Raw genomic sequence first — 24,774 nt, forward strand, 5'->3', positions numbered from 1 at the left:
TAATGTGAATTTGTTTTCTGTAGTGTACTTGTGTGTGTCTAGGAAAAATTATATTTACTTAAAGCTTTCATCTGAGAACCTTATTCTGAAAGATACTGCTAGAAGCTCTCAGGGAAAGTCAGAAGTGAGTTTCCATGTACTGCACCTGTTTTATGTACAAAGACAAATAATAGCTCAATTGTCACAACCCTGTCTTTCTCTTAAAAGGAGAAATGTGGTTTTGTGATTCTACTCCATGTCCGTGTATGCTTCATAGTGAGGCAATGTATACTTTTCATAGCAGCTGGTATAGGAACATTGAAAAAGGTACAGGAAGGGGCAACTATGATGACCAAACATATGAAATACAGGAGGTAAGTATATGATAGAATTTTATAAAATTTTAAGTGGCACAAATAATAGTGACTTGTCACTGTCTGTACCAGTGTGAGAACTGGGAGACATCATATGAAAATCTCGGGTGACAGGTTCAAGAAAAACAAGGGAAGAATATATTTTCAAACAGTGCAAAGTTAAGCTGTGGCACTGCTTGTAGAATATTGTGGATGCTAATATGGCCCTGGATTCCAAGAGTGATTAGATAAATACATAAAGGAAAAAATGTAGCCAGGGCTATTAGGCAGAAACATGTGACTTCTAGATCAGGAAGTTCCTAAGCCATGAATTGCTTGGAAGTCAGGAGAATATTTCTGGTAATGTGTCACTATGTGCTTGGCCTGTTCCTGTAGTCTTGTCTAGTGTCTGCCACTGGCTGCTGGTGGAAACAAAATGGTGCACTAGATTGACCTTTACGTTGGCTCAGTATAGGTGGTGTTTTGTTCTTAATTGAAGGCAGATTAAATCTTTCTTTAGAATCTAAGATACTCTTTTAGGAGAAACTCAAGAATCTTCCTTGGAATCCTTCCAGAATTCTCCCAATACTGTAAAAGAGGTTTAAAATTGGATGTCTTGCTTTTTTTGTTAACTCTGAAGGTTTTCCTCTTCAAAACTTTAAATGGCAAAGAAAATTTTAAAGGTGGATTTGGAGAATGGTGGTTCTTCTCTGTTCCCCTGTCCTATGTAACAGGTAGAAATAGCAAAGATGAGTAGGCTGCCCAAAATCAGTGTAGAAACTCTGCAAGAAAGTTCATACAAAGAGAGCTAAGACGACTACAGAGAAGCTCACTGGAAGTGGTGGAACACATACATTTTTCACTGTCTCTTGCTTCTCCTTTAGGCATAGTAATACTTCCCCATGTCTTGCAGAGCCCATGCAAAGACTTAACTAGAATCCTTTTAATTTTGGGCTAAGTCAATGCCACTTTCTTCCCAAAGCAACCAGGGAAAAAGGTCATTGCTCTCAGTGAACATGAAGTCAGAAGATATGTAATGGAACTGTGAAGAGTTACAACAGTTCCTTTTCTTCCATAAATTGTTTTTCTACATCATCCCAGCTGCTGGAAACATAGGGTTCCTGGGATTTGTGAATGTCTACACACACGTTCCATTTGGATCATTTGTTTCCAGTGGTATTGATGAACTTTTAATTTCATGTCAGCAGTTTCTGTCTCAACCAAAAAGTGGAAGTTCAGGATTAAGCAATTCAAGTCTCCTTTCTGTGCAGGTTCTCTCCCACCCCTTCAAAAATTCTGCAGGATAAGATCCCCAAATGGCTATTGTTTCCTTAAAAAAACAAACAAACAACAAACACCAAAACCAAGAGTAACATGCTTGCAGATTCACTTTGCAGTCTCTCTGTAATGTAAAACTGCCTCTGCTTGGGCGCTTTCCTCTTCATTGTTTTAGGTCAAAGTGGCCAAAAGTATAGTGCTCACAATCATCTAATTTAGAAAGATAGTACAGTCTGAAAACCTCTTATGGGACAAGTTCATCTTCAGTGTCCAAGGGAAATGTTGGTAGCTGATGCTTAGACCAAGGTACTTTATACAACCATTAACATTCTCAGGAGCCTGCTATGACCTCTTTAGTGAATGGGCATAAGCATACTGGCTGAGGTAGGGTTCCTGCCAAACTATTTTAGAGAAGAAAAAAATGACTTAGACTAGGTAAGGTGCATCGGTCTTGGCCTAGAGTGTAGTGGATGCAGAGAGTATTGTGTGCTCAATATAGAGGCAATTAAGGAATGGGAAACCATGTAAAGTATACTTCTAATTAGTTTTTTCTACAGCAACTAGTAAGATGCTGTTCTTTGATGTATGTGAGAGAGTTTGTGGTTTGGGTTTTTTTTCCTTAAACTGGGAAACTATGTTTTTATTTAAATAAAAATTTCAAATTAACATCTAATACTCTTTCAGATATTTTATAAGCTCCTTGGAAAGCTGCAATACCTTTCTCCTCCTGTAGCCTCTTTTTAAAAATAAGCCTATGGAGCAATACAGAAGTCTTTGCTTAGCTGTTGTAAATCCAAAATAGTCAAATTACATGTAACACGTTGTCTTTGGTATTTTGATTCCGAAGGAGTTGCACTGTTCAAAACAAGTAACTTCTGCTTAACAGGGAGTGAGAGGTGTTATCCCTATTATAAATGAAGTAAATGGTTTTTTTTTGTCAGAACTCAGTATTGTTAAATTTATCAATTAATTGTAATACTTTTGTCAGTCTATTAATTTAGCATACTTGGTTCTTGCAGTCTTTCTTACTTTCTTCTAAGACAACTTTGAGATGCTCACTTTACCTATGCTATAATGCAGGTGCTACAAGTGATGATTTTCATGTAAGCTGATGTACTGTAGGATAACCATGTTTCAAGAGGGAGCTAAAGAGCTGTGAAATAATAAGCCCTAAGGAACTGTCTAACCCTCTGTTTTTCAGATGAATAAAAATAACCTGTAAATGTTTTTCCCATTTCAACTTCATTTTTCAGGTGTCTATTGATGGAAACGACAGTGTTAGTGGCACAGGAATGGTAGGTGAAAATGAACAAGATAAAAAAATGCAGGTATGTAGCCCAATACAAAATAATTAAATATATCTATTTCTTCTGTCTTTGCTGTCCAGCAGTATGTATGATAGGTAGCCCTAGGTAGCCATGAACTAGGGTCTGCTGCTACCTTTCAGGAATTTTAGATCTCAGACCTATACAGATCAGTCATATTTCTCACTTTTTACAAGATCCTTTCACAGGATTTAAAAGAGATCATCTAATACTTACTGTTTTCTTTTTTTTTTTTTCTGTTAAAAGGTAATTAAAAATTATGTTGGTTTTCTAAGATTTTTTCAAGCTGACCTGAGTATTTAATCAGTAAGGGTGTAAGTATTTCAGAAGTTCTTTGTCAGAGAATGAACTGACTTTTTACAGTCCTCAAAGCGGAAGGAATGCTGACTTAATTAATGAACTGTTTTCTTCTCAAGAGAGACTATTCCAGGCACATGCCTGGAACTGTTCTCTCTTTGACTTATTTTGATTCTGTTTGCCCTGTTAGAGCCCCTGACTTTTATTGTAAGTTTTGTTAAGTAAGCAGTAAATAAGTGTTGCTCCTGGTGAATGCCTAAAGAAGCAGAAACACAATTTCTTTTTCTGTACTCATGTTGTTACTATATAGAAATATAAAAACCTTTTCAGTGTGAAAATATTAAAAGTTCAAAGGGCAATGGAAAATACAGGTGCAACTTAACTATCAAGCTTTTTTTATGTGGGATCCATAAAATTATGTAAGAATAATGGTATCTGTTATTATAACGTACTTTGTTAAAGGAAAAGACAAAGCAAAATGTATTCTGGGCTTCAAAGAATTATGAACAATGACAACAATAAAACCCATATACCCTCACATGTCCAAACGACAAAATGAAAAACTGAAAGTCATTGCATTGAGAAGGGTTTGGTCAGAGAAGGCCTGTTTTTCCTTTTCCTTTAAGAGATAATGAACTAAATAAGCAGGAAAAATACAGTATCTGTGAAGGGAGGAATTACAGGCTCGCCTCTGACAGTTACCTCAAAATTATCTATTCTTAATTTTTTTAAAAGCTAGGTCCTACAATATTTAAAGCCACAGATGCTCCACAGTTGCCTGTCTGGCATAATTGAGAAAGGAGACAATAGCTAATACATTATTTACTGTATTGAAATATATTCCATGAAATGAAATGAAGAAATTTAGAGGTTTTGCACACTTGTAGATTGGAATAAGGATACAACTCCAACAAAATGCAAAATTCAAGGAAGAGTAAGATAAGATCTTGGTTGGTTTTACCTGGAGGTAAGAGCCTGTTAAGCAAAATGACCTGTAACCAGTATCCAGTTACATGTTGATTTCAGCCTTAGCCCCAAAACAAACTGAATCTAGAGGTTGTTTTATCTTATGCATGTATGGCAACATATATGCCATATGGGGATGTGCCAATTTTATGGAGCATTATGTGTTCCAAACAACAAAAGATCTGATATTTCAAAAGGGTATTGAGGATTAGTCTCAAATTCTGGTCCCTATAAGGTGACTTCAGTTGGCCAACTGGAGGGTCCCAAAGCTATCAGTTATCTATGAAAATCTTAATCATGTTTATATCTTGATTTAAGTGGATAGCTGCTTGTAACTCATTCTGAAATAATATATTACTTGGGATAAAATAGTCTCATATTTAGACATAGTATTAAATAAGTGTATATTTATAAACTTTAAGTCCACAGGTAACACAAGAACAGAACAGATGTCATGCTGCTAAGCAGTCATTCAGACTTGCAAGTAGTTAGGTTTTTCAGCAAAGAAAAAAGCATAAAACCTCTTTGATTTCTACATGTGAAGACAAAAGACTATGTGTGCCTAAATAGGTATCACACTATATCTGTTCAAACCTGTCAAACCCATCTGTTCATAATAAAAGCGGAATCATGTATCTGAAGTTTGTATGTGTACAATGTAAAAATCTTACCTGAAATCTTTGTTACCTTTGTTCTCTTGTTACCTGTCTGAACTCAGGATGCATTTGCAATTTCTTTTAAAATTAGGGTTTTTTTAAATTTTGTCTATTTAAAAGTATTTTGAAGGACAAAATCCCTCTCAACAAGTTTCATATTATTATAAAGGTGCTTTATTTGCTATATTCTGGTTTTTGTGCCTCCTAACACTTGAATTTTTTAGTTTAAGTGTATTATCTTTTAAGAACCGTAATTTTAATACTATATCTGTCCTTGTTGAATGATATTAACTGAATCCTTAATAATCCTCAAGTCATAACAACTAATGTATTGTGAAAGAAACACGTACTTCTGCAAATAGTTGTTTGAATAAACAAATGTTCATGGTGTTCAACTGATTTTTTCCTAAGTGGTGTTCTGTTTGTTTTATTTTTTCCCACTCTTTGTCTTAATATAGGTAAAATTATGTCTGGTTAATTTATTATAGATACTAGCACATTGATTATAGAACTGCTTTTATTTTCTTTTGAACTTTGGCATACTTCAGCTTTATAGCAGGTCTTAGCAGCTATATACATATTTTTATATGCTGAAACAACAAGGAAATACTAGCAGGTTTACTGATAGAAAAAAAAAATCAATGCTTAAGTGTGAAGGTGCTCAACCAAGCATCTTATTCATGATTCTTAATGTATTAAAGTGACTCTCTGATTCATGATATCATAGGATAAACAATAGTGTTAGTAATGGGTTTCTTGATTCATGAGGCTATGTTTTTTCCATGGTTCCAGAGAGGCTTTTCTGAAGTGGTGGAGTTGTACATTTCAGTTGATTAAAAATTCCATGTTCAACTTTGTATCTTCAGCCTTAAGAACAGTCTGAAGGTAACAGGGGATATCGTCCCTGAAGAATCTGTAGGAAAGTTGTTCTCAGTCAAATTTCTGATCTATCTGAATGAGGAATTAGAGGTCTATGTGCAGTTGCAGGCCTATAGCCTTGTTGGGATGAGGGAGATGTGATGGGATAGTTCAGATGACTGGAGTGCTGTGATGGATGGATACAGGCTCTTTAATAAGGCTAGGTGGGGAAGCAGAGGAAGGGGAGCTGCCCTTCATGTGAGAACAGCAGGACTGCACAAGGTTCTCCTTGGGGATTGGTGATGAGCCAGTCAAGAGCTAACGGGTCAGAATTAGCTGGTAGACCAGTGTGGGTGGCATTGTGGTGGCTGGCTGCTACAGAGTGCCTGATCAGGAAGAAGATAAGGCCTTCTTCAGACAGCTGGAAGAAGGCTCATGTTCAAAGGCCCAGGTCCTTATAGGGGAATTTAAACCACCTTGGTATCTGCTGGAAGAGCACTGCAACAGGGCACATGAAATCCAGAAGGTTTCTGGAGTTCAGGGATAGTAACTAGCAATCTAAAGCAGGTTATGGAGCAGCTGGCAAGGTGGGACACTTTGCTGGACCTCATACTTAAGAAGAAGAATTAGTTGGGAGTGTGAAGGCTGGGGGCAGCCTTCAGGAGTATACCTCCTTAGAGATACTCAGAAGCCATCTGGATACTGTTGTGAGCAACATGCTGCAGCTGACCCTGCTTTGAGCAGGGGGTGTTGGACTAGGAGATCTCCAGAGGTGCCTGCCTAACTCATCCATTCTGTGAAATGTTCTTTTGACAATTCAGAATAGAATTGAATCCATAAGAAAAGGGGAGTGGTTTAAAAGACCTTTTAAAATAGTCTTGATTACTTTGCATACTGTTGTATCAAAATGTTTACATTTGGGCTTCTGCCTCTTTCTTCAGCCTGTATGAATGTTTCTTGTATATTAGTATATGAAGAAGCCTTTAAAAGGGGTGTAAGTTGCATTGCAAAGCTATTCTATGTATTTTCTTGTTGTTTCATGCAAGAAAGGAGAGTAGAACCTAGCTCAAATGGCTCCAATTAGTTTGATCAAAACACATGCATCACTGACGAAGTACAAAATGCTTTCCTCATTTTCAATAAGTGCTCATAAGTGCATTTAATTATTGCTTGGCCTTTGCATGAACTTATCTTTGAAGGTGGTCTGATTTATGGCTAATCTTGCTTAAGAGAGGATCCAGGGCCTTAGATGTAATCTAAGCCTCTTCTGTCTACACATTTGGTTGTCTTACCACTGGTCTTATATTGCAAATTATTTTGTCTTTGTTGTTTGTCTAATTAACACATGCATTTAAATTTGCTAGCTACAAGTAAATGTTTTACAGTTTCTCTTTTTCCTTTCATCAGAACTTATGCTTTTTAGTTTATTGAGGACTATGAAATACATGGCATGGCAAAGAGAGATAAAAGAAACCTGTCAGAATCAGCTCTGGCTTGATAGGAAAATGAAGCGTATGACTTTTCTGATCCATTGTGGTGGGATATTTTAATTTTTTTTTTTTTTAACTTAAGATTGTCTTGCAAGGACATGGAACAAGAGTGACTGCAAAATCTCAGCAGAGTGGAGAGAAAGCCTTTCGCTGTGATTACGATGGCTGTGGAAAACTGTACACAACAGCTCACCATCTTAAGGTAATGAGATATAATGTAAAATGAGTGTTGTTACTTGGCAGGCATGATTTTTTTGACAGATTATGTGGTTAAAGTAATAGAAATTAACAGAGAGCCAGTTGCAATGGTGCTATTTTGTCAAATGTTTATTGGCTTGATTTTGCAATAACTGGTTGTCCTAGGTGCTCAGCTGATTTCACTTAGTGTTCTGGATAGGTACAGGTGTGGGATCATGTTATGCTCCTATATTGCCAGCACGTAAGAAATCTCTTGTTGAGATAGTTTCTACCAGCAGTGTCAGAAATTCTTAAATCCAGTGTTCACTTATCTACTTTACATGTATGCATAATCATGTAAAAATTCCAATTTTGAAAGATTTTACCATCATAATACAAAGTCTAACTCTTAAAAAACAACATTCAAAGTGAAAATCTGGAACATGTTTTCTTTACAGATGGCAACTCCTTAATTGTTTTCCTTTTTTAAATTAAGTTAAGGAAGTAAGGGTGTAAAGCTGTTCACATTCCAGTTTAGGCTGAAATAATCCCATCCCGATTAGGTGAACTTCTTGCAGTTCTGCCTTGTCTCTGACAAAACGCTCTGGAGTCAGTGAGTAATTGGCTCTAAGGATCATGGGTTAAAATGGTGTCCTTGCTGTAGAGGTTTCATGCAATTAAATGGATGTTGTTTACCTCGACTTCAGCAAGGCTTTTGACACTGTCTCCCATAGCATCCTCATAGACAAGCTAAGGAAGTGTGGGTTAGATGAGAGGACGATGAGGTGGATTGAGAACTGGCTGAAGGGCAGAGCTCAGAGGGTCGTGATCAACAGGGCAGAGTCTGGTTGGAGGCCTGTCACTAGTGGTGTTCCCCAGGAGTCTGTACTTGGTCTGGTCCTGTTCAATATATTCATCAGTGACCTGGATGATGGGACGGAGTGTAACCTCAGCAAGTTTGCTGATGATACCAAACTGGGAGCAGGGGCTGATACACCAGAAAGCTGTGCTGCCATCCAACGAGACCTGGACAGGCTGGAGAGCTGGGCTGAGGGGAACCTCATGAAATTCAACAAGAACAAGTGTAAGGTCCTGCACCTGGGGAGGAACAACCCCATGCACCAGTACAGGTTGGGGATTGACCTGCTGAGAAGGACCTAGGAGTGCTGGTGGACAGCAAGCTGACCCTGAGCCAGCACTGTGCCCTTGCGGCCAAGAAGGCCAACTGTATCCTGGTGTGCATTAAAAGGAGTGTGGCCAGCAGGCTGAGGGAGGTTATCCTCCGCCTCTACTCTGCCCTAGTGAGGCCACATTTGGAGTACTGTGTCCAGTTTTGGGTCCCCCGGTTTAAGAAAAACTGGGAACTACTGGAGAGAGTCTAGTGGAGAGCTACGAAGGTGATCGAGGACTGGAGCGTCTCTATTAGGAGGAAAGGCTGAGACACTTGGTGGTTTGTTTAGCCTGGACAAGACAAGACTGAGGGGGATCTTTTCAATGTTTATAAACTATATCTAAAGGGTGGGAGTCAAGAGGATGGGACTGGGCTCCTTTTAGTGCTGCCCAACGACAGGACAAGGGGCAATGGGCACAAGTTGGAACAAAGGAAGTTCCAGCTAAACATGAGAGAAAACTTCTTCACTTTGAGGGTGAAAGAGCAGTGGAAGAGGCTGCCCAGAGAGCTTGTGGCATCTCCTTCCCTAGAGACATTCAAAACCCACCTGGATGTGGTCATGTTCATCCTGCTCTACGTGTGCCTGCTGAAGCAGAGGGGTTGGGCAAGATGATCTCCAGAGGTCCCTTCCAACCCCTACCATTCTTTCAATATAAGAGGATCATTAGGAGCACGCAGTGGACTCAAAAATCAGATACAGAGTGGGCTCTGAGGCATGTTTGTGTACTGTCTTTAATGTAGTTCTGTGATGCCAACTCTGTGTGTATTTACAGAAATGCTCTTTGCAAAACTGAGTGCAAGAATCAGGTTAGACCTTGGAAAGAGACATCTTTAGTTTTAGGGAAATCACCGTTACCATACTTAATTTTTTTAATCACTGATGTAAAAGAAGACACCTGAATGTGAATCTTAAGAAGAGATATGCTGTCTTTGAGAATGAACTGTTTCTGTGAAGTATTGAGATACAATGTTTCATTAAGTCAGTGTCTTGGATGTCTTGACAGGTGCATGAAAGGTCACACACAGGAGATAGACCGTATCAGTGTGAACATCCTGGATGTGGCAAAGCCTTTGCAACAGGTAACTTTTGTAGACTAGCTCCTCCTGTTTGTTAGTGCTTGTCTCTGTATGAAGTAAGTTTTAAATATTGTCTTTTTTAAACTGCTAAGTAAAGAACTTGGGAGAACAGCAAAAAAGTAAGTCATTTCAGCTACTGTAGCATATAGAAAGGACAGAGGATTTAACTCTTAGTTACTGGAGGAGGAATGAGGGGAAACACTTGACACTTTGTCTGACTCATCACCTGTTATGTTGTGAATGTGTATGACTGTATGCTACAGTCAGATTTTATGTTGAAAAATAGGTCTTTCTTAACATGAAACTAATAGTATAAGTTAATTGAGGTAACAGTAAGAAGCTGAACCTGTTGGCTAGAGGTAAATACCTGATCTTCTGTTCCAAATTTGAAAGGAACTTCAATAGAAGATGCTGTTTTAAGTGTTCTTTATTGAATTTGTATCAGTGTGACATTTCTCATGAAGTGAACTCTATATTTTGTACAGACTACTCTGTTCATAAATTGTGCTCTCCCTGAAATTGAATTTGATCATGCAAAATGCAATTATGAAGAATTAAACGTGGAAAGTGAAAGAGCAAAACTTGTTTCAAAATCTTTTCTTTTACTTTGAATGTAAATCAGTATGATGCTTAGAAAAGTTAGGCTCTATTTTAGAAAAAAAAAACGTAAGGTGTTTTTAAAGCAACTTTATCTGATCTAATAAGTTTAATACTGTTCCTTTGAATAGAAACAAGCAAAAGAAATGCTGGTAAGAAAGGTCAGAATAGAAACAGCCACACATAAAGGGTTGCACCTAATTTTAATTGCGTAGTGTTTGTAAAGGGATTTCAAAACTACATAATGAAATATTCTCTTCCCTTGCAACAGACTGGTCTATGGCTATAAGCAGCTGTTTGTCTATTAATACCATATTTTTGGTCCGAGCTGTTTTGCCACTGTAGTTCAGCAATCCTGGCCTGTGGTACAGCTCATTTTAAGTACCAAATACTCTTGGTTTAAATATTAAGAACTCTCCTGGGTTGGATCATGAAATTGAGTTCATTTTAGATGTAAGAATGAATTGATGCTCAGCTTGGTAGACATGCTCTGTTCTTTTAAAAACATCAAGAACAGGAATTTCAGCTGTTTGTGAAACTAAAACAGGTGCTGTCGTCTTATACACTTTTACTTCATTTTTGTAGAAAGATATACATCACTTGTGGACACAAGTAAAATTCAAGTTCATTTTCTAAAACGGCTGTTTCAGGGTTCTTTAGTCATGATCTTTGCAGGGAAGTGCAGAAGGGAAAATGTTGGTAAAATGCTCTTTGCAAAATAATTTACCGAAAAGGCCTGATCCAGAGCTCACTTTAGACAGGTGGAGTTTTTGATGATAATGAATTCCTAGAAGTAATCTTAAAGGGAGTGAGTGTTCGTGACTGCTATCAGTTGGCACCTATATATGTCATGATGTTAATAATATGTTTAAAATAATTATGAGTTTAGAGCCTGGATAGCAGTAGAGCTTTTACCCCTGACTTCATTAATTGTACTGATTTTTGTATGAGTGAATAATTAAATGTCATTTTGATGACAGTAGTGGTAAGAGATAAAAAGTAGATGGAATACAGAGCATACAGCCTCCTCAGAAGACGAATAACTATTTGTCCACATTATAATCATTACAGTTTATAATTTTGAAGGGGAGGAGAAGCATTATAGAAGTGTACTTTCTTCATAAATGAAGGATGAAAGAATTCCTAAACTGTATCTAGAGTTCTGCAGCTCTGTATGGTAGAATGAAGAACTTGTGAAGAGGGAAAGAGTGTATTTTACTCATCAGGGAGCTTTCTGATTGGAATGGCAAGTGCAGCTTTTGATGGTGATGATTTATGACTACCCTAATTTTGTGTTTATACTATTATAACATCCTTTCGGATCTTCAGGGTACGGGTTAAAAAGTCATGTCCGAACACACACTGGTGAAAAGCCTTATCGGTGCACAGAAGAAAATTGCACCAAATCATTCAAGACTTCAGGAGACCTGCAGAAACATATCCGAACCCACACAGGTACTATTATCACTCTTTTTTTTTTTTTCTTTGTTAATTCACTTAGTTGGATTTTTTTCTTCTCTCTGATAATTTTGTGACTTTATACTTATGAAATCAGCCTGTGTATATTCTCTTTCTGAAGCCCAGTGAGCTCAACAGCATTTCAGCATGGTAAGCCTTTACTGCAAATCCAGCATGCTTTTCTTGGAAGAAGTGCTTAACACTGCTATTGCAAATGCACTAACTTTTAGCAATGCATCACTTACATTGTCACTGAGTCACTTGGTGCCTTTACAGTTTCATTTGGAGCTGTAACAGAACAGGGAACTTTTCCTTAGTAATATGGCTTGCCTTTTAGAAATGGCATCAATGTTCTTATGTTTTGGTGTTTTAAGATAACTTGCATGCCAGCTTCCAGAAGGTTGATAGTTCTGAGCTTGTTGTTATCCTGATTTCCCATCTCTTCTTGCAGCAGAAAAATGAACAAAAGTATCATAGAAAACCAATTGTTATTAAAAATCCCAAATGCATAAAAAATAAAATCTTATGTTTTGTCTAAAAAAAGATTAATTTGAAAGCCAAAACACAAATTCTAGACAGCATACACTACACTCCGCAAAACTCTACAGGTGCACATATGTGCACAATGTCTCCTTTGCTCCTGAGATCTCCAAAAAAAAAAGAAAACCCCAAACCCTTTAATGTAGGAAGAATAATCTGTCACTTACTAACCTATTCCATTAAGTATATTTGCTTGCATGCTAGAACACTAAGTTTTTCCACTGAACTTCCTGAATCTTACAGAGTTAAAAAAAGGTTTTCCTCATATTAAAAAGAACAATGCAGAGGGAAAATAAAAGCAGGCAGTAGAAATTATAAAAACTCAAGATTATATTGAGATAATTCTGCTTTCCTCGACTTCTGTATCCAAAGACAGTTTGCTAGGATTAGTGCTGTCTTGATGTTAAATTGGTCATCAGGAGGGAGACATAAGTGTCATCTGTGTTCAGTTCTAGAAGAGAACTGTTTGACGTCATGTAGTACACCAATTACAGACTATGAACTGAAATATTTCTGTAGTATGGACAACAACTCGACTAGCTGTAGACTGCTTTCTTCTTTATGGCCGTAGAAGTTGTATGGTAATTTAATCACATTAATCTAATTTAGCAGTTGAGACAAAAGACTTGAGCCAGTCCTGTGTAACCATTTGCCCATAATACAGTCATAGACTCCCAGCAGTTTTACAGGGTGTCTTTTTTTAGATTTATGAGTAGTTGCAGGAAGCCAAAGAATGAGAAGAAAATTGCACAAAGTCCTTTATGCAGATGGATGGAGTAGTGTATGCTCACCCTACACAAGCTGCAACAGTGCACCTGATGGAGGGAAGTCTGGGGTCTGCCCGTACTCTCCCATGGTTCTGAAATGGTTTTATTCCTTTATCACGAAAGGCAGGGTTGGCGCTTTCTTCATTTGCTGCCTTTTTTTAGCCAAAAGTGTTTTTTCCCCTCTCTTTCAGTGGCAGTCCAGTCTCACTTTATGTTGCCATCAATTGCTTGCCTCAAGTCCCTCCATGACTTCCCTAGACATACTGTTCTGGTATCAGAAAAGCTGGTGTGGACAGGTCTTATAGCTGCTGTGGGTAGAGCTTGAAGGCTTCTGGCTTGCTTTGCATTTCTAGTGCTAGAAATCTCAGTCACCTGGAAACAGGTCGCTTTTCTAACCAGTACTTTAGAAACTTAAAAGGCTGGCTTCACGGACCGGTCAGATGACATTCTTGCGGGCATTCTTTAAGAGTAATGTGTTTTGGTTTCTAATGCAGGGTCTGTTGTTGGGCGGGGTTGACTCTCCAACCCTGCTTTTTTCAGGCATGATTTGAGGTCCTGTGCTGAAGCAAGGATTAGGGGAACCATGGTAACACAACATTGAGGCGTGTATGCTTAATACACACACGCTGGCTTGGCGGGAAGCTGAAAAACCTTCCCGAAAAAGCTGCCCTAAGGAGTGAATTAGTTTCCTCTGCCAAGGAGCTAACTACTTTGGAGTTTTCTGGTATTGATGTCTCTATCAGGACTTCGTTTTTCATTTCTGTCTCTAAGTACTTGATGTTGTATCTGTAGTGGTAATCTGCCCTCTCTTGCTCTCAGATTCTTCTCTTCGGTAAGCAGTACAGTGGGTGGAATGTACTTAGCTCTAGGAAGTGTGAAATTACAACAGGACAGCACGTCAGGTGGCTTGCACTTCTCCGAAGTTAACCTCCTTCACTCTTCCCCTCTGTGTGCTTTGATAGATCTGAAGGGTCAGGGGTATTGGGGTATTAGACAGGGGTTGGCCTTAACTAGTGTTCATGGTGAAATGTTTTGATGCATTGATGTAAGTTATTGTGTTTAAATAGATTTACTTTAAAAAGAACCTATATTTGTGATTGCTTTGGTTTTGGGGTTTAAAACTCGAGTTTCTCTTTACAAAGTTGGTTCTTCTCGTGTACGGTTAAGTGCTTTCTATAATGAGTTTTACTAATCCGTTTGTATCTTGGTTATATGCTAAATCATAACGGTTTTTTTTATTTTATGAATTAAAATTGACAAATGTACAAATGGTATGTTAGACTTGTTTTGGATAATGTATATACGAATTGGGGGGTTGTTAAATGTTAGAATATGGACAATGTAGAAGCTAATCCAAGCAACTGAGTCTTTTATACATTTTAAAGTACTAATCTAAATGCTTCACAACTTAGCTTACAGATCGTATGATTTTCCTGATTTTTGCTAGTTTTAGCTAAACAGTAGAACACTCGCAGTGGCATGTTCATGCTATTTCTGACTGAGGGTCTCAAAGAGAGAATTAGGTAGCTTTAGATTCCTACATTCAGTCTAAGTGTAATTTAGGATTTTTGTTCTTTTAACTTTTGCACGTGTACCTTTTTTTTTTTTCCCTCCAGGTGAAAGGCCCTTTAAGTGTCCATTTGAAGGATGTGGCAGGTCATTCACAACGTCTAATATTAGAAAGGTTCACATCAGGACACATACAGGCGAAAGGCCTTATTACTGTACAGAGCCAGGATGTGGGAGAGCTTTTGCCAGTGCAACTAATTATAAGAATCATGTGAGAATACACACAGGTATATGAGCTATGTTTTATATTTTGAACTGAAATCTGCTTGGGAGAGGCTGTGTCATTCTTGTGAATGTTGTTATGGTGCGCTGTAATTGGGTATAGGCATGTTTACATGACCTGGCTTGGTACTTGAGTTTAGGCTTTGTCTTCCCTCAGCTGAGAATAGTTAAGGAGTTAGGTTTCCCACCTTGCTGTCAAGGCAGAAGAACTTTTTTTGGATACAGAGTTCTTTAAAACAAATGCAAAACCTTGTCTTCAGTGGACATTGGGCTAAATTCAGATGTGGTTCTGGGACTTGTTTCCGTTGTGAGCTCTTAACTAACAGTAAAGCACAAGTCTGAGCTTGACTTTGGCTCACAGTTGTGAGTCACCCTTTCATCCCAGCTGTATTTTCCTTGCTACTGGAGTGGTCAAAATATTTTTTTCTTTTTTTTTTTAATAGCCCAGAGGTGAAAGTATTTATCCGACTTGATTATCAGGGTTAGTCAGAAATAACCAGCACAAATTCAAAGGTTCTAAAACGTAAAAGCCATATCCTGTTGGTAGCCTTATATATTTTATAGAAGTGCAGACAAGTTTCATAGAGGTACGTTTTGTATCTCAGATTATCTTTTTAGTTTATAATGTAACTTGGACATCTGTTTCATTGATTTTTTTTTTAATGAAAGGTGTTTTTACATGAAACCATAATTGTTTAAACATATGCTTACTATAGATTTCTTCAGAGCATAAAAACTCAAAAGTGAGATATAAGAGTGTATCAACATACCTGATCATTGAGGAAAAGTATGGGGCTTAGAGTAATAAAAGAACATAATTCTCAATAAAATGCCATACTGATATTGCAGCTTTCAGCCTGTATCATTGCCTTCATCAGAAGGATGTTTTAGATGGAATGATAGGGAGAAAAAAGGGCCCAACTTTTACTGGCTGTAGTGTTTTGTGGTTTGTTTTTTTTTTTAAAAAAAAGACAGTTGAGAAGCTGCATTGATAAACTTTGTGAGCTTGAGCTTCCCTGTTGCCTTTGAAATTGAAGTATGGTTGGTAATGAAGGTGTGTTGCTAAATATCATTTGTTGACAATATTTTCTGTGCATCCTGGATAAAGTTCTTTTTATCCCTTTCATTTTCCCATACAGGGGAGAAGCCCTATGTCTGTACAGTTCCTGGTTGTGATAAACGTTTTACAGAGTATTCCAGTTTATACAAACATCATGTTGTACATACTCATTCCAAACCATATAACTGTAATCACTGTGGGAAAACATACAAGCAGATTTCTACTCTTGCTATGCACAAGCGGACAGCACACAATGACACAGAACCCATTGAAGAAGAACAAGAGGCTTTTTTTGAGCCACCTCCAGGTTAGAGTTTGTCTTTGAACCTCTTGCTGTAAACAAACAAACAAAAAAAGCTGGATAATATTTTGCTGGTTTTTTATAACTGAGGAAATGAAAGCAGAGATAAAAATCTGATGTACTTAATGAAGTTATTTAACTTCTTTGTAGGACTTTTTAGTGTGGTAGGCAACTTGTAAACAGAAACTGAGAGAGTAATTGACCAGATCATAAAGTCATTTATAGCAGTCCTGGTGATAAGAGAGAAATTTGAGTTGCAGTCCCAGCAAACCTGCTATAAACACGAATGCGGGAAGGGACCCGTGAGAATCTAAAATTTTTTTTTTTTTTTTTTTGCAACCTACTGGATTTTTCTTTAGGATTCTTCTAAGAGTATGTGTAACACCATGGTTGGTGACAGTCTGTGCAGGAGTAAAGGCACTGCCTGGAGAAAAGGAAAATCTGTCTTTGCAGCACCCAGATACAGTGCTCGTTTTGCTGTGGTTAATAGCAGTTTCTGTAAACTGTCCTAGAGGCAGGCAAAGATGAAAATAAGCTCATGTGCTGCAGTACTCCTTAGAATGTTTTTCATGTTATGAGTATTGAATCCCATGACTATAAAACATCAGACTGAAGGAAGCACTGTGATAGGACAAATATCACTTGTCAAATTGTGACTTTTAGATGTGACTGAAGATAGGAAATACATGTCTAGACTGTTGTGGTCAGAAAAGTTGTTTTGCTACATGTACGTGGGAAACTGCACCGAATGCCACAAGCAGATTTGGTGTAGTCTAATTCCTTCTTTTAAGGGAATGATAAGATTCATTTGCTGAGGTTAAACATTTATTAAGATCATGAACTTACTTAAATCTTCACACAAAGGCATCACTGTGTCTTCTGTATGTTTGTTAATTAATAACTTTTTAAAAAAACTGCCAGTTGTGTTTGCTTGGAGCCTCTTCTATGGAGAGGTTAACATTTGATGAATGAATTAGAAATGTTTGTCACTACTTTAATATTTGCTTATAAACTAAATGTATATTTTCTTTGTGTAGTATTTATATGTGTTAAAATTCATTGCTAAAAGATTATACTCCATGTTTCCAAAACAACAGACTTTCTGACTTGCTTTTGGTATAGTTTCTTCTTTTATTGTTCTCATCTTTCCACTACAATTTTCCCATCAAATTGTTTAAAACCTTCAACCCAGGCTGGCACTTAATCCTTATCATTTGCTTTCGTGGCAGCATTTAGAGTACGTAAACTATCCTCTTGCCTTCTTTATACCAAATAGGTCAAGGTGAAGATGTTCTCAAAGGCTCCCAGATAACCTATGTGACAGGTGTAGAGGGAGAAGATGTAATTTCTGCACAGGTTGCTACGGTTACTCAATCAGGATTAGGTCAACAAGTAGCACTAATATCCCAGGACGGAACCCAACATGTAAGTAACCACAGCATTAAAGAGCTGACAAAGAACATGTTGAGAATTGAGGCAGGTGTTCGCAGATACTCCATGTGCATTGTAAAATCAGCAAGGATTCCTGATAAATATGTACATGGGTTTCTTAAGGAAAGAATCTTCTTTGAAGCTGAGTCAGGATATGTTTAGGGTTGGGCCTCCTGTGGAATACGTAAATTAAACCACATATTCTGACATCTGAAACTGTATTAATACAAAGCTAGATTTATTGCCTATCCTTGTTGTCTTTGTCACTCTTAAAGTAGGCATGGGCTATTTTAACCGTTGTTATATATACTGCCTAGTTTCTGAGGTTTTTCCAAATTCCGTGATTATTCAGTTAATATCTGATGGGCATCTTCACTGTTGTCTTGTCTGCACACACTGGCGGGTGGGAAATCTTTCTAGCCCAGGTGCTTGCTTTACAAGCTGTTTGGTAGTGTTCAGTTCTTAGCATTTCTAACATAAACAAGAGGATAAGGAATGCTTTGATACTACCTCCACTTGAAAATTCCTGTGGATGTATTTTTTTAAGGATTTCATATGAAATTTCATTGGGAGGGGATTTCAGCACAACTCTTTTGTTTAGCCATGGCAATATATCAAAGGCATATAAGGAAGAGTTTATATCCCAGCTGGAAAGGTAGCTGAAATGCCAGGAGCATATGAAAGATATCTTCTAAATTCAAATTGGAAATTAAATATTAAAGGGGGCTGTTAAATGGCCAGCCCTAAACAATGCAGTAATACTAAGTAACTGGCATTTTTACCGTCTAAAATGAAGGCCTGCAGAAGCCTTGACATGGAGTTCTTGTATTTATTTAAATTATCCTTCAGCTTGACTTTAGTCCTGGGGTGTTTTATTACCTTGTAAATCAGACATCAAATCACGTATCTGATGCCCTAATGCATTTATACTGGAGACATCAGTAATTTATATCATCAATTTTTTAATGAATTGTTTATTTGTGGTTTAAATTCTAACCCCTCTAGTACTTCCATTAAGATAAAAATGTCAGGTGGTACTACCTTGAGTCACATTGTCTCTTGTGTAAGACACAGGCATAGATAACCTACCATGCAGTTATCATGGCTTAAAATACTTTTTCCCTGCTATTATCAACAAGTTGCCTTTTTGTTCTGCATTACTGCATGTTTCAGATGAAGAAGTGGAACTAGCGGGAGTATTTCTGCTGAACCAATTAGCAGGAATTTGTTTGATAAATGCTGTTACACTTCAAATGCATATTATTGGTTTTTTTCAAACCGTACTTAAAAACAGATGTTATGTTGCCAAATGCTAAGACTCAGGTATGTCTTGAGCAGGAATCAAACCTTTTTTTCTTTTACTTCAGGAATAATTTTTTGTTTCAGGTCAACATATCCCAGGCAGATATGCAGGCCATTGGCAATACTATCACTATGGTAACACAAGATGGCACCACCATCACAGTTCCTGCCCACGATGCTGTGATCTCTTCTGCAGGCACACATTCTGTAGCAATGGTTACTGCAGAAGGCACTGAAGGACAGCAGGTGAGATACTATCCTGCATATATTTGTAATGTTCCTTTATAAGATCATATAAAATAGGCACCTAAGCCATCACAGTTCTGTCATTCACATAGATCTGTCAAAATAAAGCAGCTTTCAACACCTAGCCATAACTTTCCCCTCATAAGAGTATGATGTGTTCTACTCCAGTGCTATATATCAATGCATGGCAGAATGTTTTAAAAACAGTTGGGCATCAAGAAAAAATTCTGAGGTATCCGTCCAGCAATTCAATTAGGTGTATGTAAAATAAGACCTAGAAATGCTAAGTATTTTCCCCAAAGTCACATAGTAAATGAGTGGCAGAGCTAAGAATAGATTCCAGTGTGAACTGTAAATTTATCATTTAATATTATGGGACTGTAAGTTATTTGGCACATAGGAAATATGTGGGTAAGTATGTATTTGTGGTTTGCTTTTTAATATACAAATACAATAGGTAACTTTTTTAGTAGAAATATAGTGATGTCGTTTTTAATCTTTAAGTTAAAATGAATTCCACTGTTCTAAAAATGCGCCTTGTGAAAATGAAGGTACTTATTAATCACCATGCTCTGTATGTATAAATAATCACAGGCTTATAGGCCACTGAACTTCCGTGGAGTTCTAAGGATATTTATATTTTGAGAGGTAACAGATAACTTTGAGAACATAGTGATGGCAACCTTTCTTAAATGTATCTTTTGCACAATAAAATTATGCTAAAGAATAATCACAGCTTTGAATTTAACTGTGAGGATTACCATTGTATGAGGTCAGTAACGCTAATGGATCTGTCATCCAGCTGATTCTCTTCCTTTGGTCTTGAAGGTTGCTATTGTGGCTCAAGACTTAGCAGCATTTCATAGTGCCTCATCAGAAATGGGCCATCAGCAACATGGGCACCATTTAGTAACTACAGAAACTAGACCTGTTACATTGTTGGCTACATCCAATGGGACACAAATTGCAGTACAGGTAAGATGGCGATAAATGTTTTTTGGTGTTTCTTATTTCTAGAGCTAGAAGTTCCTAGTCATGTAACAAAATTATTCAAATAAGCTTGGCTTCCCTGAAAAAATAGTCCATAACCATGTGGTCTCGTATTTCAAATAATATATAGGGTTAGGAAGAGGAATAATAAGCACCTGACTTTCCAAATCTACTTGTAGGACTTTGAAAAAAGAGGGAGGTTAGGGGAGGGCCAAACTTCAGGTCAGCTGAACTGGTCAGAGTCACAGGTTTCCAGCGGAAAAGTGCTTTCATTCATCCTTCAGCATACAGAGCTGATATGTATAAAGCCAAACTCTCAAGGAACCATACATTCTGAAAGTGCATACAATTAGGAGGAGGATAATTTTAATGGATGTGATACACCCTATGAACTTCAAAGGGAAATGAGAACATGTAAATGCCATGAGTATGGTTTGTGTGATGGGCCTTAGCTCTGACAAATACCAATATAAAAACATCAGTGTGGCTGTGCAGAGAGGAGATGCTCAAAAGAATTTTTAAACAAATCAGTATTAAGCAGTGTAAGTTAATATGCATCCTTGGAAGATTCTTGGAAATAGCTTCAAATAGAAGAAGAAATGCAGAAAATGTGCTCACAAATTTCTTTTCTGGGGTAAAATATACTTTGCATGTGGACATAATGGCCATTTAAGCCTGGTTCCTTCAAACTGTTTGTATTTGCTGAAACTAATATGAGATCAAAACCTTTGGGCATTGAATCGCAGGATTAATGTTGCAGTCTAAGTGTATGTATGCACAGTACTCACTTAAGAGCTCAGATTGAAAGGAATTGTGTTAATACCTTCAAGCAGAAATGCGAGACTGTTATTTTCCCCTTTGTTAAATGGAAAATAGCACGCCAGATCCTGATTGAAGAGCAATGAAAGCCAAGAAGCTCTTAATTCTGAACTCCTGTCTTTTGAGCCAAGTTGGCTGTAATCAAAACTGCATGTAAGAGAAGGCATATCAGAAGGCAATTGTTGGCATGAGAGGAATACCCTTAGCAGTGTGTCCTGTGGATGAAAGGAAAACAGAGACGCTCTCTGCACATGTCCCTCTTTTGTTACCAGCAGAGAAGCTTTTGGTGAAGTATCTTTATATTAATTAAATTTAAAATACACAATACAAATAGAAGGGAGAGAATTCAAAATTAAAATATTATTATTCCTGAGCTCTTGATGGCTTCTCTTTTGTACTTGGACACTAATAAATGGATCCATTTGGTTTCTAAATACTGATAAAGCCAGTAACCTGATAGCCAGATTGAAGTCCTAAGGAGGTGGTAACAGAGCTCTTCTTGATTTGAGTGGCTCCAGAATGTGATATTCAGTGACTGTAAAAACAAGTTACAAGCGATATTTGGAACAGTCCCTTTAGGTCTATCTGTCAAATCATCTAGTTTTACTTTTCACGATCTCATACATCTTTCTCCTGAGCCAAAAGATAAAGGCCAGCTTTACCTTTTTTTTAGGTTGAGCTTGTCTTCAGGATTTACATCACTGGATGTACGTGCATGGTGTACATATTACAAAACTTCATGGGTTCTTTCCCAAAATTGTGTCCAGTTGTCTTTATGCAGGGTCAGTTGATTTTGCTTCTGACAATGCCAGATACACTGATGACCCTGTAGTTGCAACTACCAGATAATTTCCTCTCCTGTAGAATCGAGCAGTGTCATCATGACTGCTCTTTCATCCAGTCAGGATTCTGCAATAAATATACAGTTTTTATATACGTCACTGTCATATGGTGTTCCAAAGAGCTGACTTTGTGCAGGACAGTTAAGAAAACATTGAAGATGTTTATTTGCTTTACCAGTGTTAAAATGTAATTCAACAGCCACAATGACTTTTGAAAGCCTAATCTTAGCTTTGTTATATCTGCAAAGCTGAAATACCTACTTTGTGTGTCATTAAGTGTGTTTGCTATGCAGCAGTTCTTTGAAGAAAATTTATTCGGCAAATACATAGAATCTCAGTTTAATGCGCTATCAGAAGCGATCTTAATTGTCATGCTGATTAGATAGCTGCTAGTATACATTACCAATAGGAGGTGTGACAATATTGATCACACTTATTTGTGCTGAAGTATTGATCCATATCTAAATCTTGGGTTTCATCTTTAATTATTTTTTTTTTACACATTTATATCCATGTATAACATTTGGGATTTATTTATCTTTAAATGCATTTGTTTCAGCTTGGAGAACAACAGTCTCTGGAAGAAGCCATTAGAATAGCCTCCAGAATACAACAGGGTGAAACACCAGGGATTGATGATTAACTTCTAAAACTGCTACTAGAACAATAGAGTGAAAGGTATTCTATTTTCAGTCAACAAAGGTCCATGCCAGCAGCAACCCATAAAAACTTTGAAGTTCCCTGCTCATTGATACTGTGTACACATTTTATGCAAGAGTGAAGAACATTTTGTAAGTTTTGTGTACATAACCCTTGGAATGGACTGACATCATCTACTTCCAACTGTTGTATATTCAGGAATATGGAATTAGGATTATATAGTAAATTTCCTTGTTATCCTTTCATCAGATTTCAGACTGGTCTACAAGCAAGTGAAAAATTAAATAGAAGCATTGGAATTAATTTTTAATGTCATGTACAAATAATGAAGGCATTACTGAAGATTTCATGTTTAACATACTATTAGAAATCATCATTTCAGGAACCCTTACAAGTAATAAAGACAACAAAGCCTTTTAAATTGCATTCCATAAATGGAAATGTCTTGGAGTTTGAGCCTACTGCAAATCTTCCTATTTTGATTTGTTTCATACAGCTTTGAATAATCTTCAGATTATCCACCCCATCTCATTCATTGTAAATACAGACTGTTAATGCTGGAAGTGCTAATTATATTATCTTTAAATTGGATTATGTACAAAGGAGACACTTGGGTTGTTCAATATTAAAGGAAGTAAATTTAATGATTTTGTTTCTTTACATATTTTACTTAAGTTACTCTCAAATTATTATGCAATAAAATATAGCAAGATTGTATTGTCTAGCTAGGATGATATTGTCAAGTGACATACTGTTTTACTTTCTAATGAGACTGAAGTTCAAGTTATTTATTTACGGCCTTGTATAAATTTTTCCAAAGTTTATTTATCATAAATTGAAATCTTTGACATATTAATTTTGATCATAACCCACTATAGTGTATTAAGTAATTAGTGTTAATAGTTATTTTAAACATTCTAAAACACTACAAGAATGGTTAAAATAGTAATTAGTCAACCATTTTTGATTTAAAAAATCAACTACCTGTTTTCAAGAGGAATATTTTCAAACAGTGCATTTGCGGCATAAGTACTAATAGTCTATTTTCAACAGTTCTGAGTGCCTGCTGCTACCATTCAGTACCTAGGATATGCTGATAATCAGTGCTTTTGAAAATCAGGACACAAGTTACTAGAAAAAAGGGATTAATGAATGATGATGTAAGTACAATGCTCCCCTCCATCTATCATTCTGTGAAGGAAAAAAAACCATTGTAGATATGGCTAACATACAGTAAAATGTAACTTTAATTTTTTTTAATATGAAAACGTGTGTTTACTCTTGTCTTGTTAGTAAGCTTGTTAAGCAAGTTAAAATTTTTTGGCTTTGTGTAAGATTCAGTGCTTATTTTAGATGAGTGTTGAGTGCTTTTGAAACTGAAGCCTCACCTTCTCAAGGGAAGGATTAAACATCTTCTGGATGAAGTGTTAATCAAGTAATCATTTGATAAGTATTGTGAGGTACACATTTTACAAAAAAAAAAGTCCGTAACTATGTTCCTTGAGGTATTTGACCTCAAAAAGGCCAAGTTTGAACAGAATTAAGCTAATTTATTGTGAATTACTGTATCAGTGTGGGTTGCAGCCTTTTATGCTTTTCATACAGACGGTCAACTGAAAAGTGCAGTGAAAGCATACAGTACTGTGGGATAGATGTGGACAAAGCAAAGAATATTCTCTGGATCCATTACAAAGTAAAACTTGGAAACATTGAGGTTGTCTAACTTTTATAGGATTGAGACTGCTTGCTCACTTAGATGCCCATTTTCCTGGTGTTTTAATTCTTGATACCCCATGGAGATAAATGTACTATGCAAGGAAGATTAATTGCTTGTCAACTAGATCAGTTTCTTAGTACTTATCACTTTTTAGAAATTAAAGATGTATCATTTGACATGAATGTTCAAGGGTTTTCTTCTTAAATTTCATTGCTAATAGTTTCTGGAAACAGTGGCTGGAATTGTGGCTTTGACTTAGCAAAGAAATAACTTCAGGTCTTGGTACTTCTCATTTCCCAGGACATTTTCTGATCTCTGTACAAATGTGAGTATTCTTTCCTCTTTCATACTAGTTGGTTTGCTGCAGAGTATTCAGAACTAGCTCAGTCAGGAAAAGCTGCAGTATTTTAAAAATATTTAATCTTACTGGTATCCTACCAGTTGTTCTTGCAAAACTCCCAAGTCAAAGGTTGTGCTTCCATATTGTGCTAACTACCCCAATAAAGCCCAAAAAAGGAAAACATACTTACTGAATAAATAAGCCAGACTGACTTAGACTGCTTAGTGTTTAAAGGGAAGAGCAGAGGTGATTATGTGTCTTAGCTGTGAGGTCTGTATTCATAATA

The 24,774-nt window shown here is 37.0% G+C and overlaps 1 protein-coding gene across 3 annotated transcripts in view; it reads left to right on the plus strand.

Moving 5' to 3' along the window:
* Nucleotides 1-24,324, plus strand: part of ZNF143 (zinc finger protein 143) — a 42,290-nt gene extending 17,966 nt beyond the window's left edge. For all 3 annotated transcript variants that reach the window (XM_075094784.1, XM_075094785.1, XM_075094786.1), the window contains 10 exons: nucleotides 2,864-2,938; nucleotides 7,285-7,404; nucleotides 9,555-9,630; nucleotides 11,554-11,679; nucleotides 14,606-14,785; nucleotides 15,920-16,147; nucleotides 17,418-17,566; nucleotides 18,959-19,120; nucleotides 19,949-20,095; nucleotides 22,331-24,324. In XM_075094784.1, the coding sequence (XP_074950885.1) occupies nucleotides 2,864-2,938; nucleotides 7,285-7,404; nucleotides 9,555-9,630; nucleotides 11,554-11,679; nucleotides 14,606-14,785; nucleotides 15,920-16,147; nucleotides 17,418-17,566; nucleotides 18,959-19,120; nucleotides 19,949-20,095; nucleotides 22,331-22,414 (1,347 nt within the window). In that variant the 3' untranslated portion in view covers nucleotides 22,415-24,324. The remainder of the gene's footprint in view (nucleotides 1-2,863; nucleotides 2,939-7,284; nucleotides 7,405-9,554; nucleotides 9,631-11,553; nucleotides 11,680-14,605; nucleotides 14,786-15,919; nucleotides 16,148-17,417; nucleotides 17,567-18,958; nucleotides 19,121-19,948; nucleotides 20,096-22,330) is intronic.
* The last annotated feature ends 450 nt before the right edge of the window (nucleotides 24,325-24,774 follow it).

The sequence above is a fragment of the Phalacrocorax aristotelis genome, chromosome 5 (assembly GCF_949628215.1).
Source record: "Phalacrocorax aristotelis chromosome 5, bGulAri2.1, whole genome shotgun sequence".
NCBI lineage: Eukaryota > Metazoa > Chordata > Aves > Suliformes > Phalacrocoracidae > Phalacrocorax > Phalacrocorax aristotelis.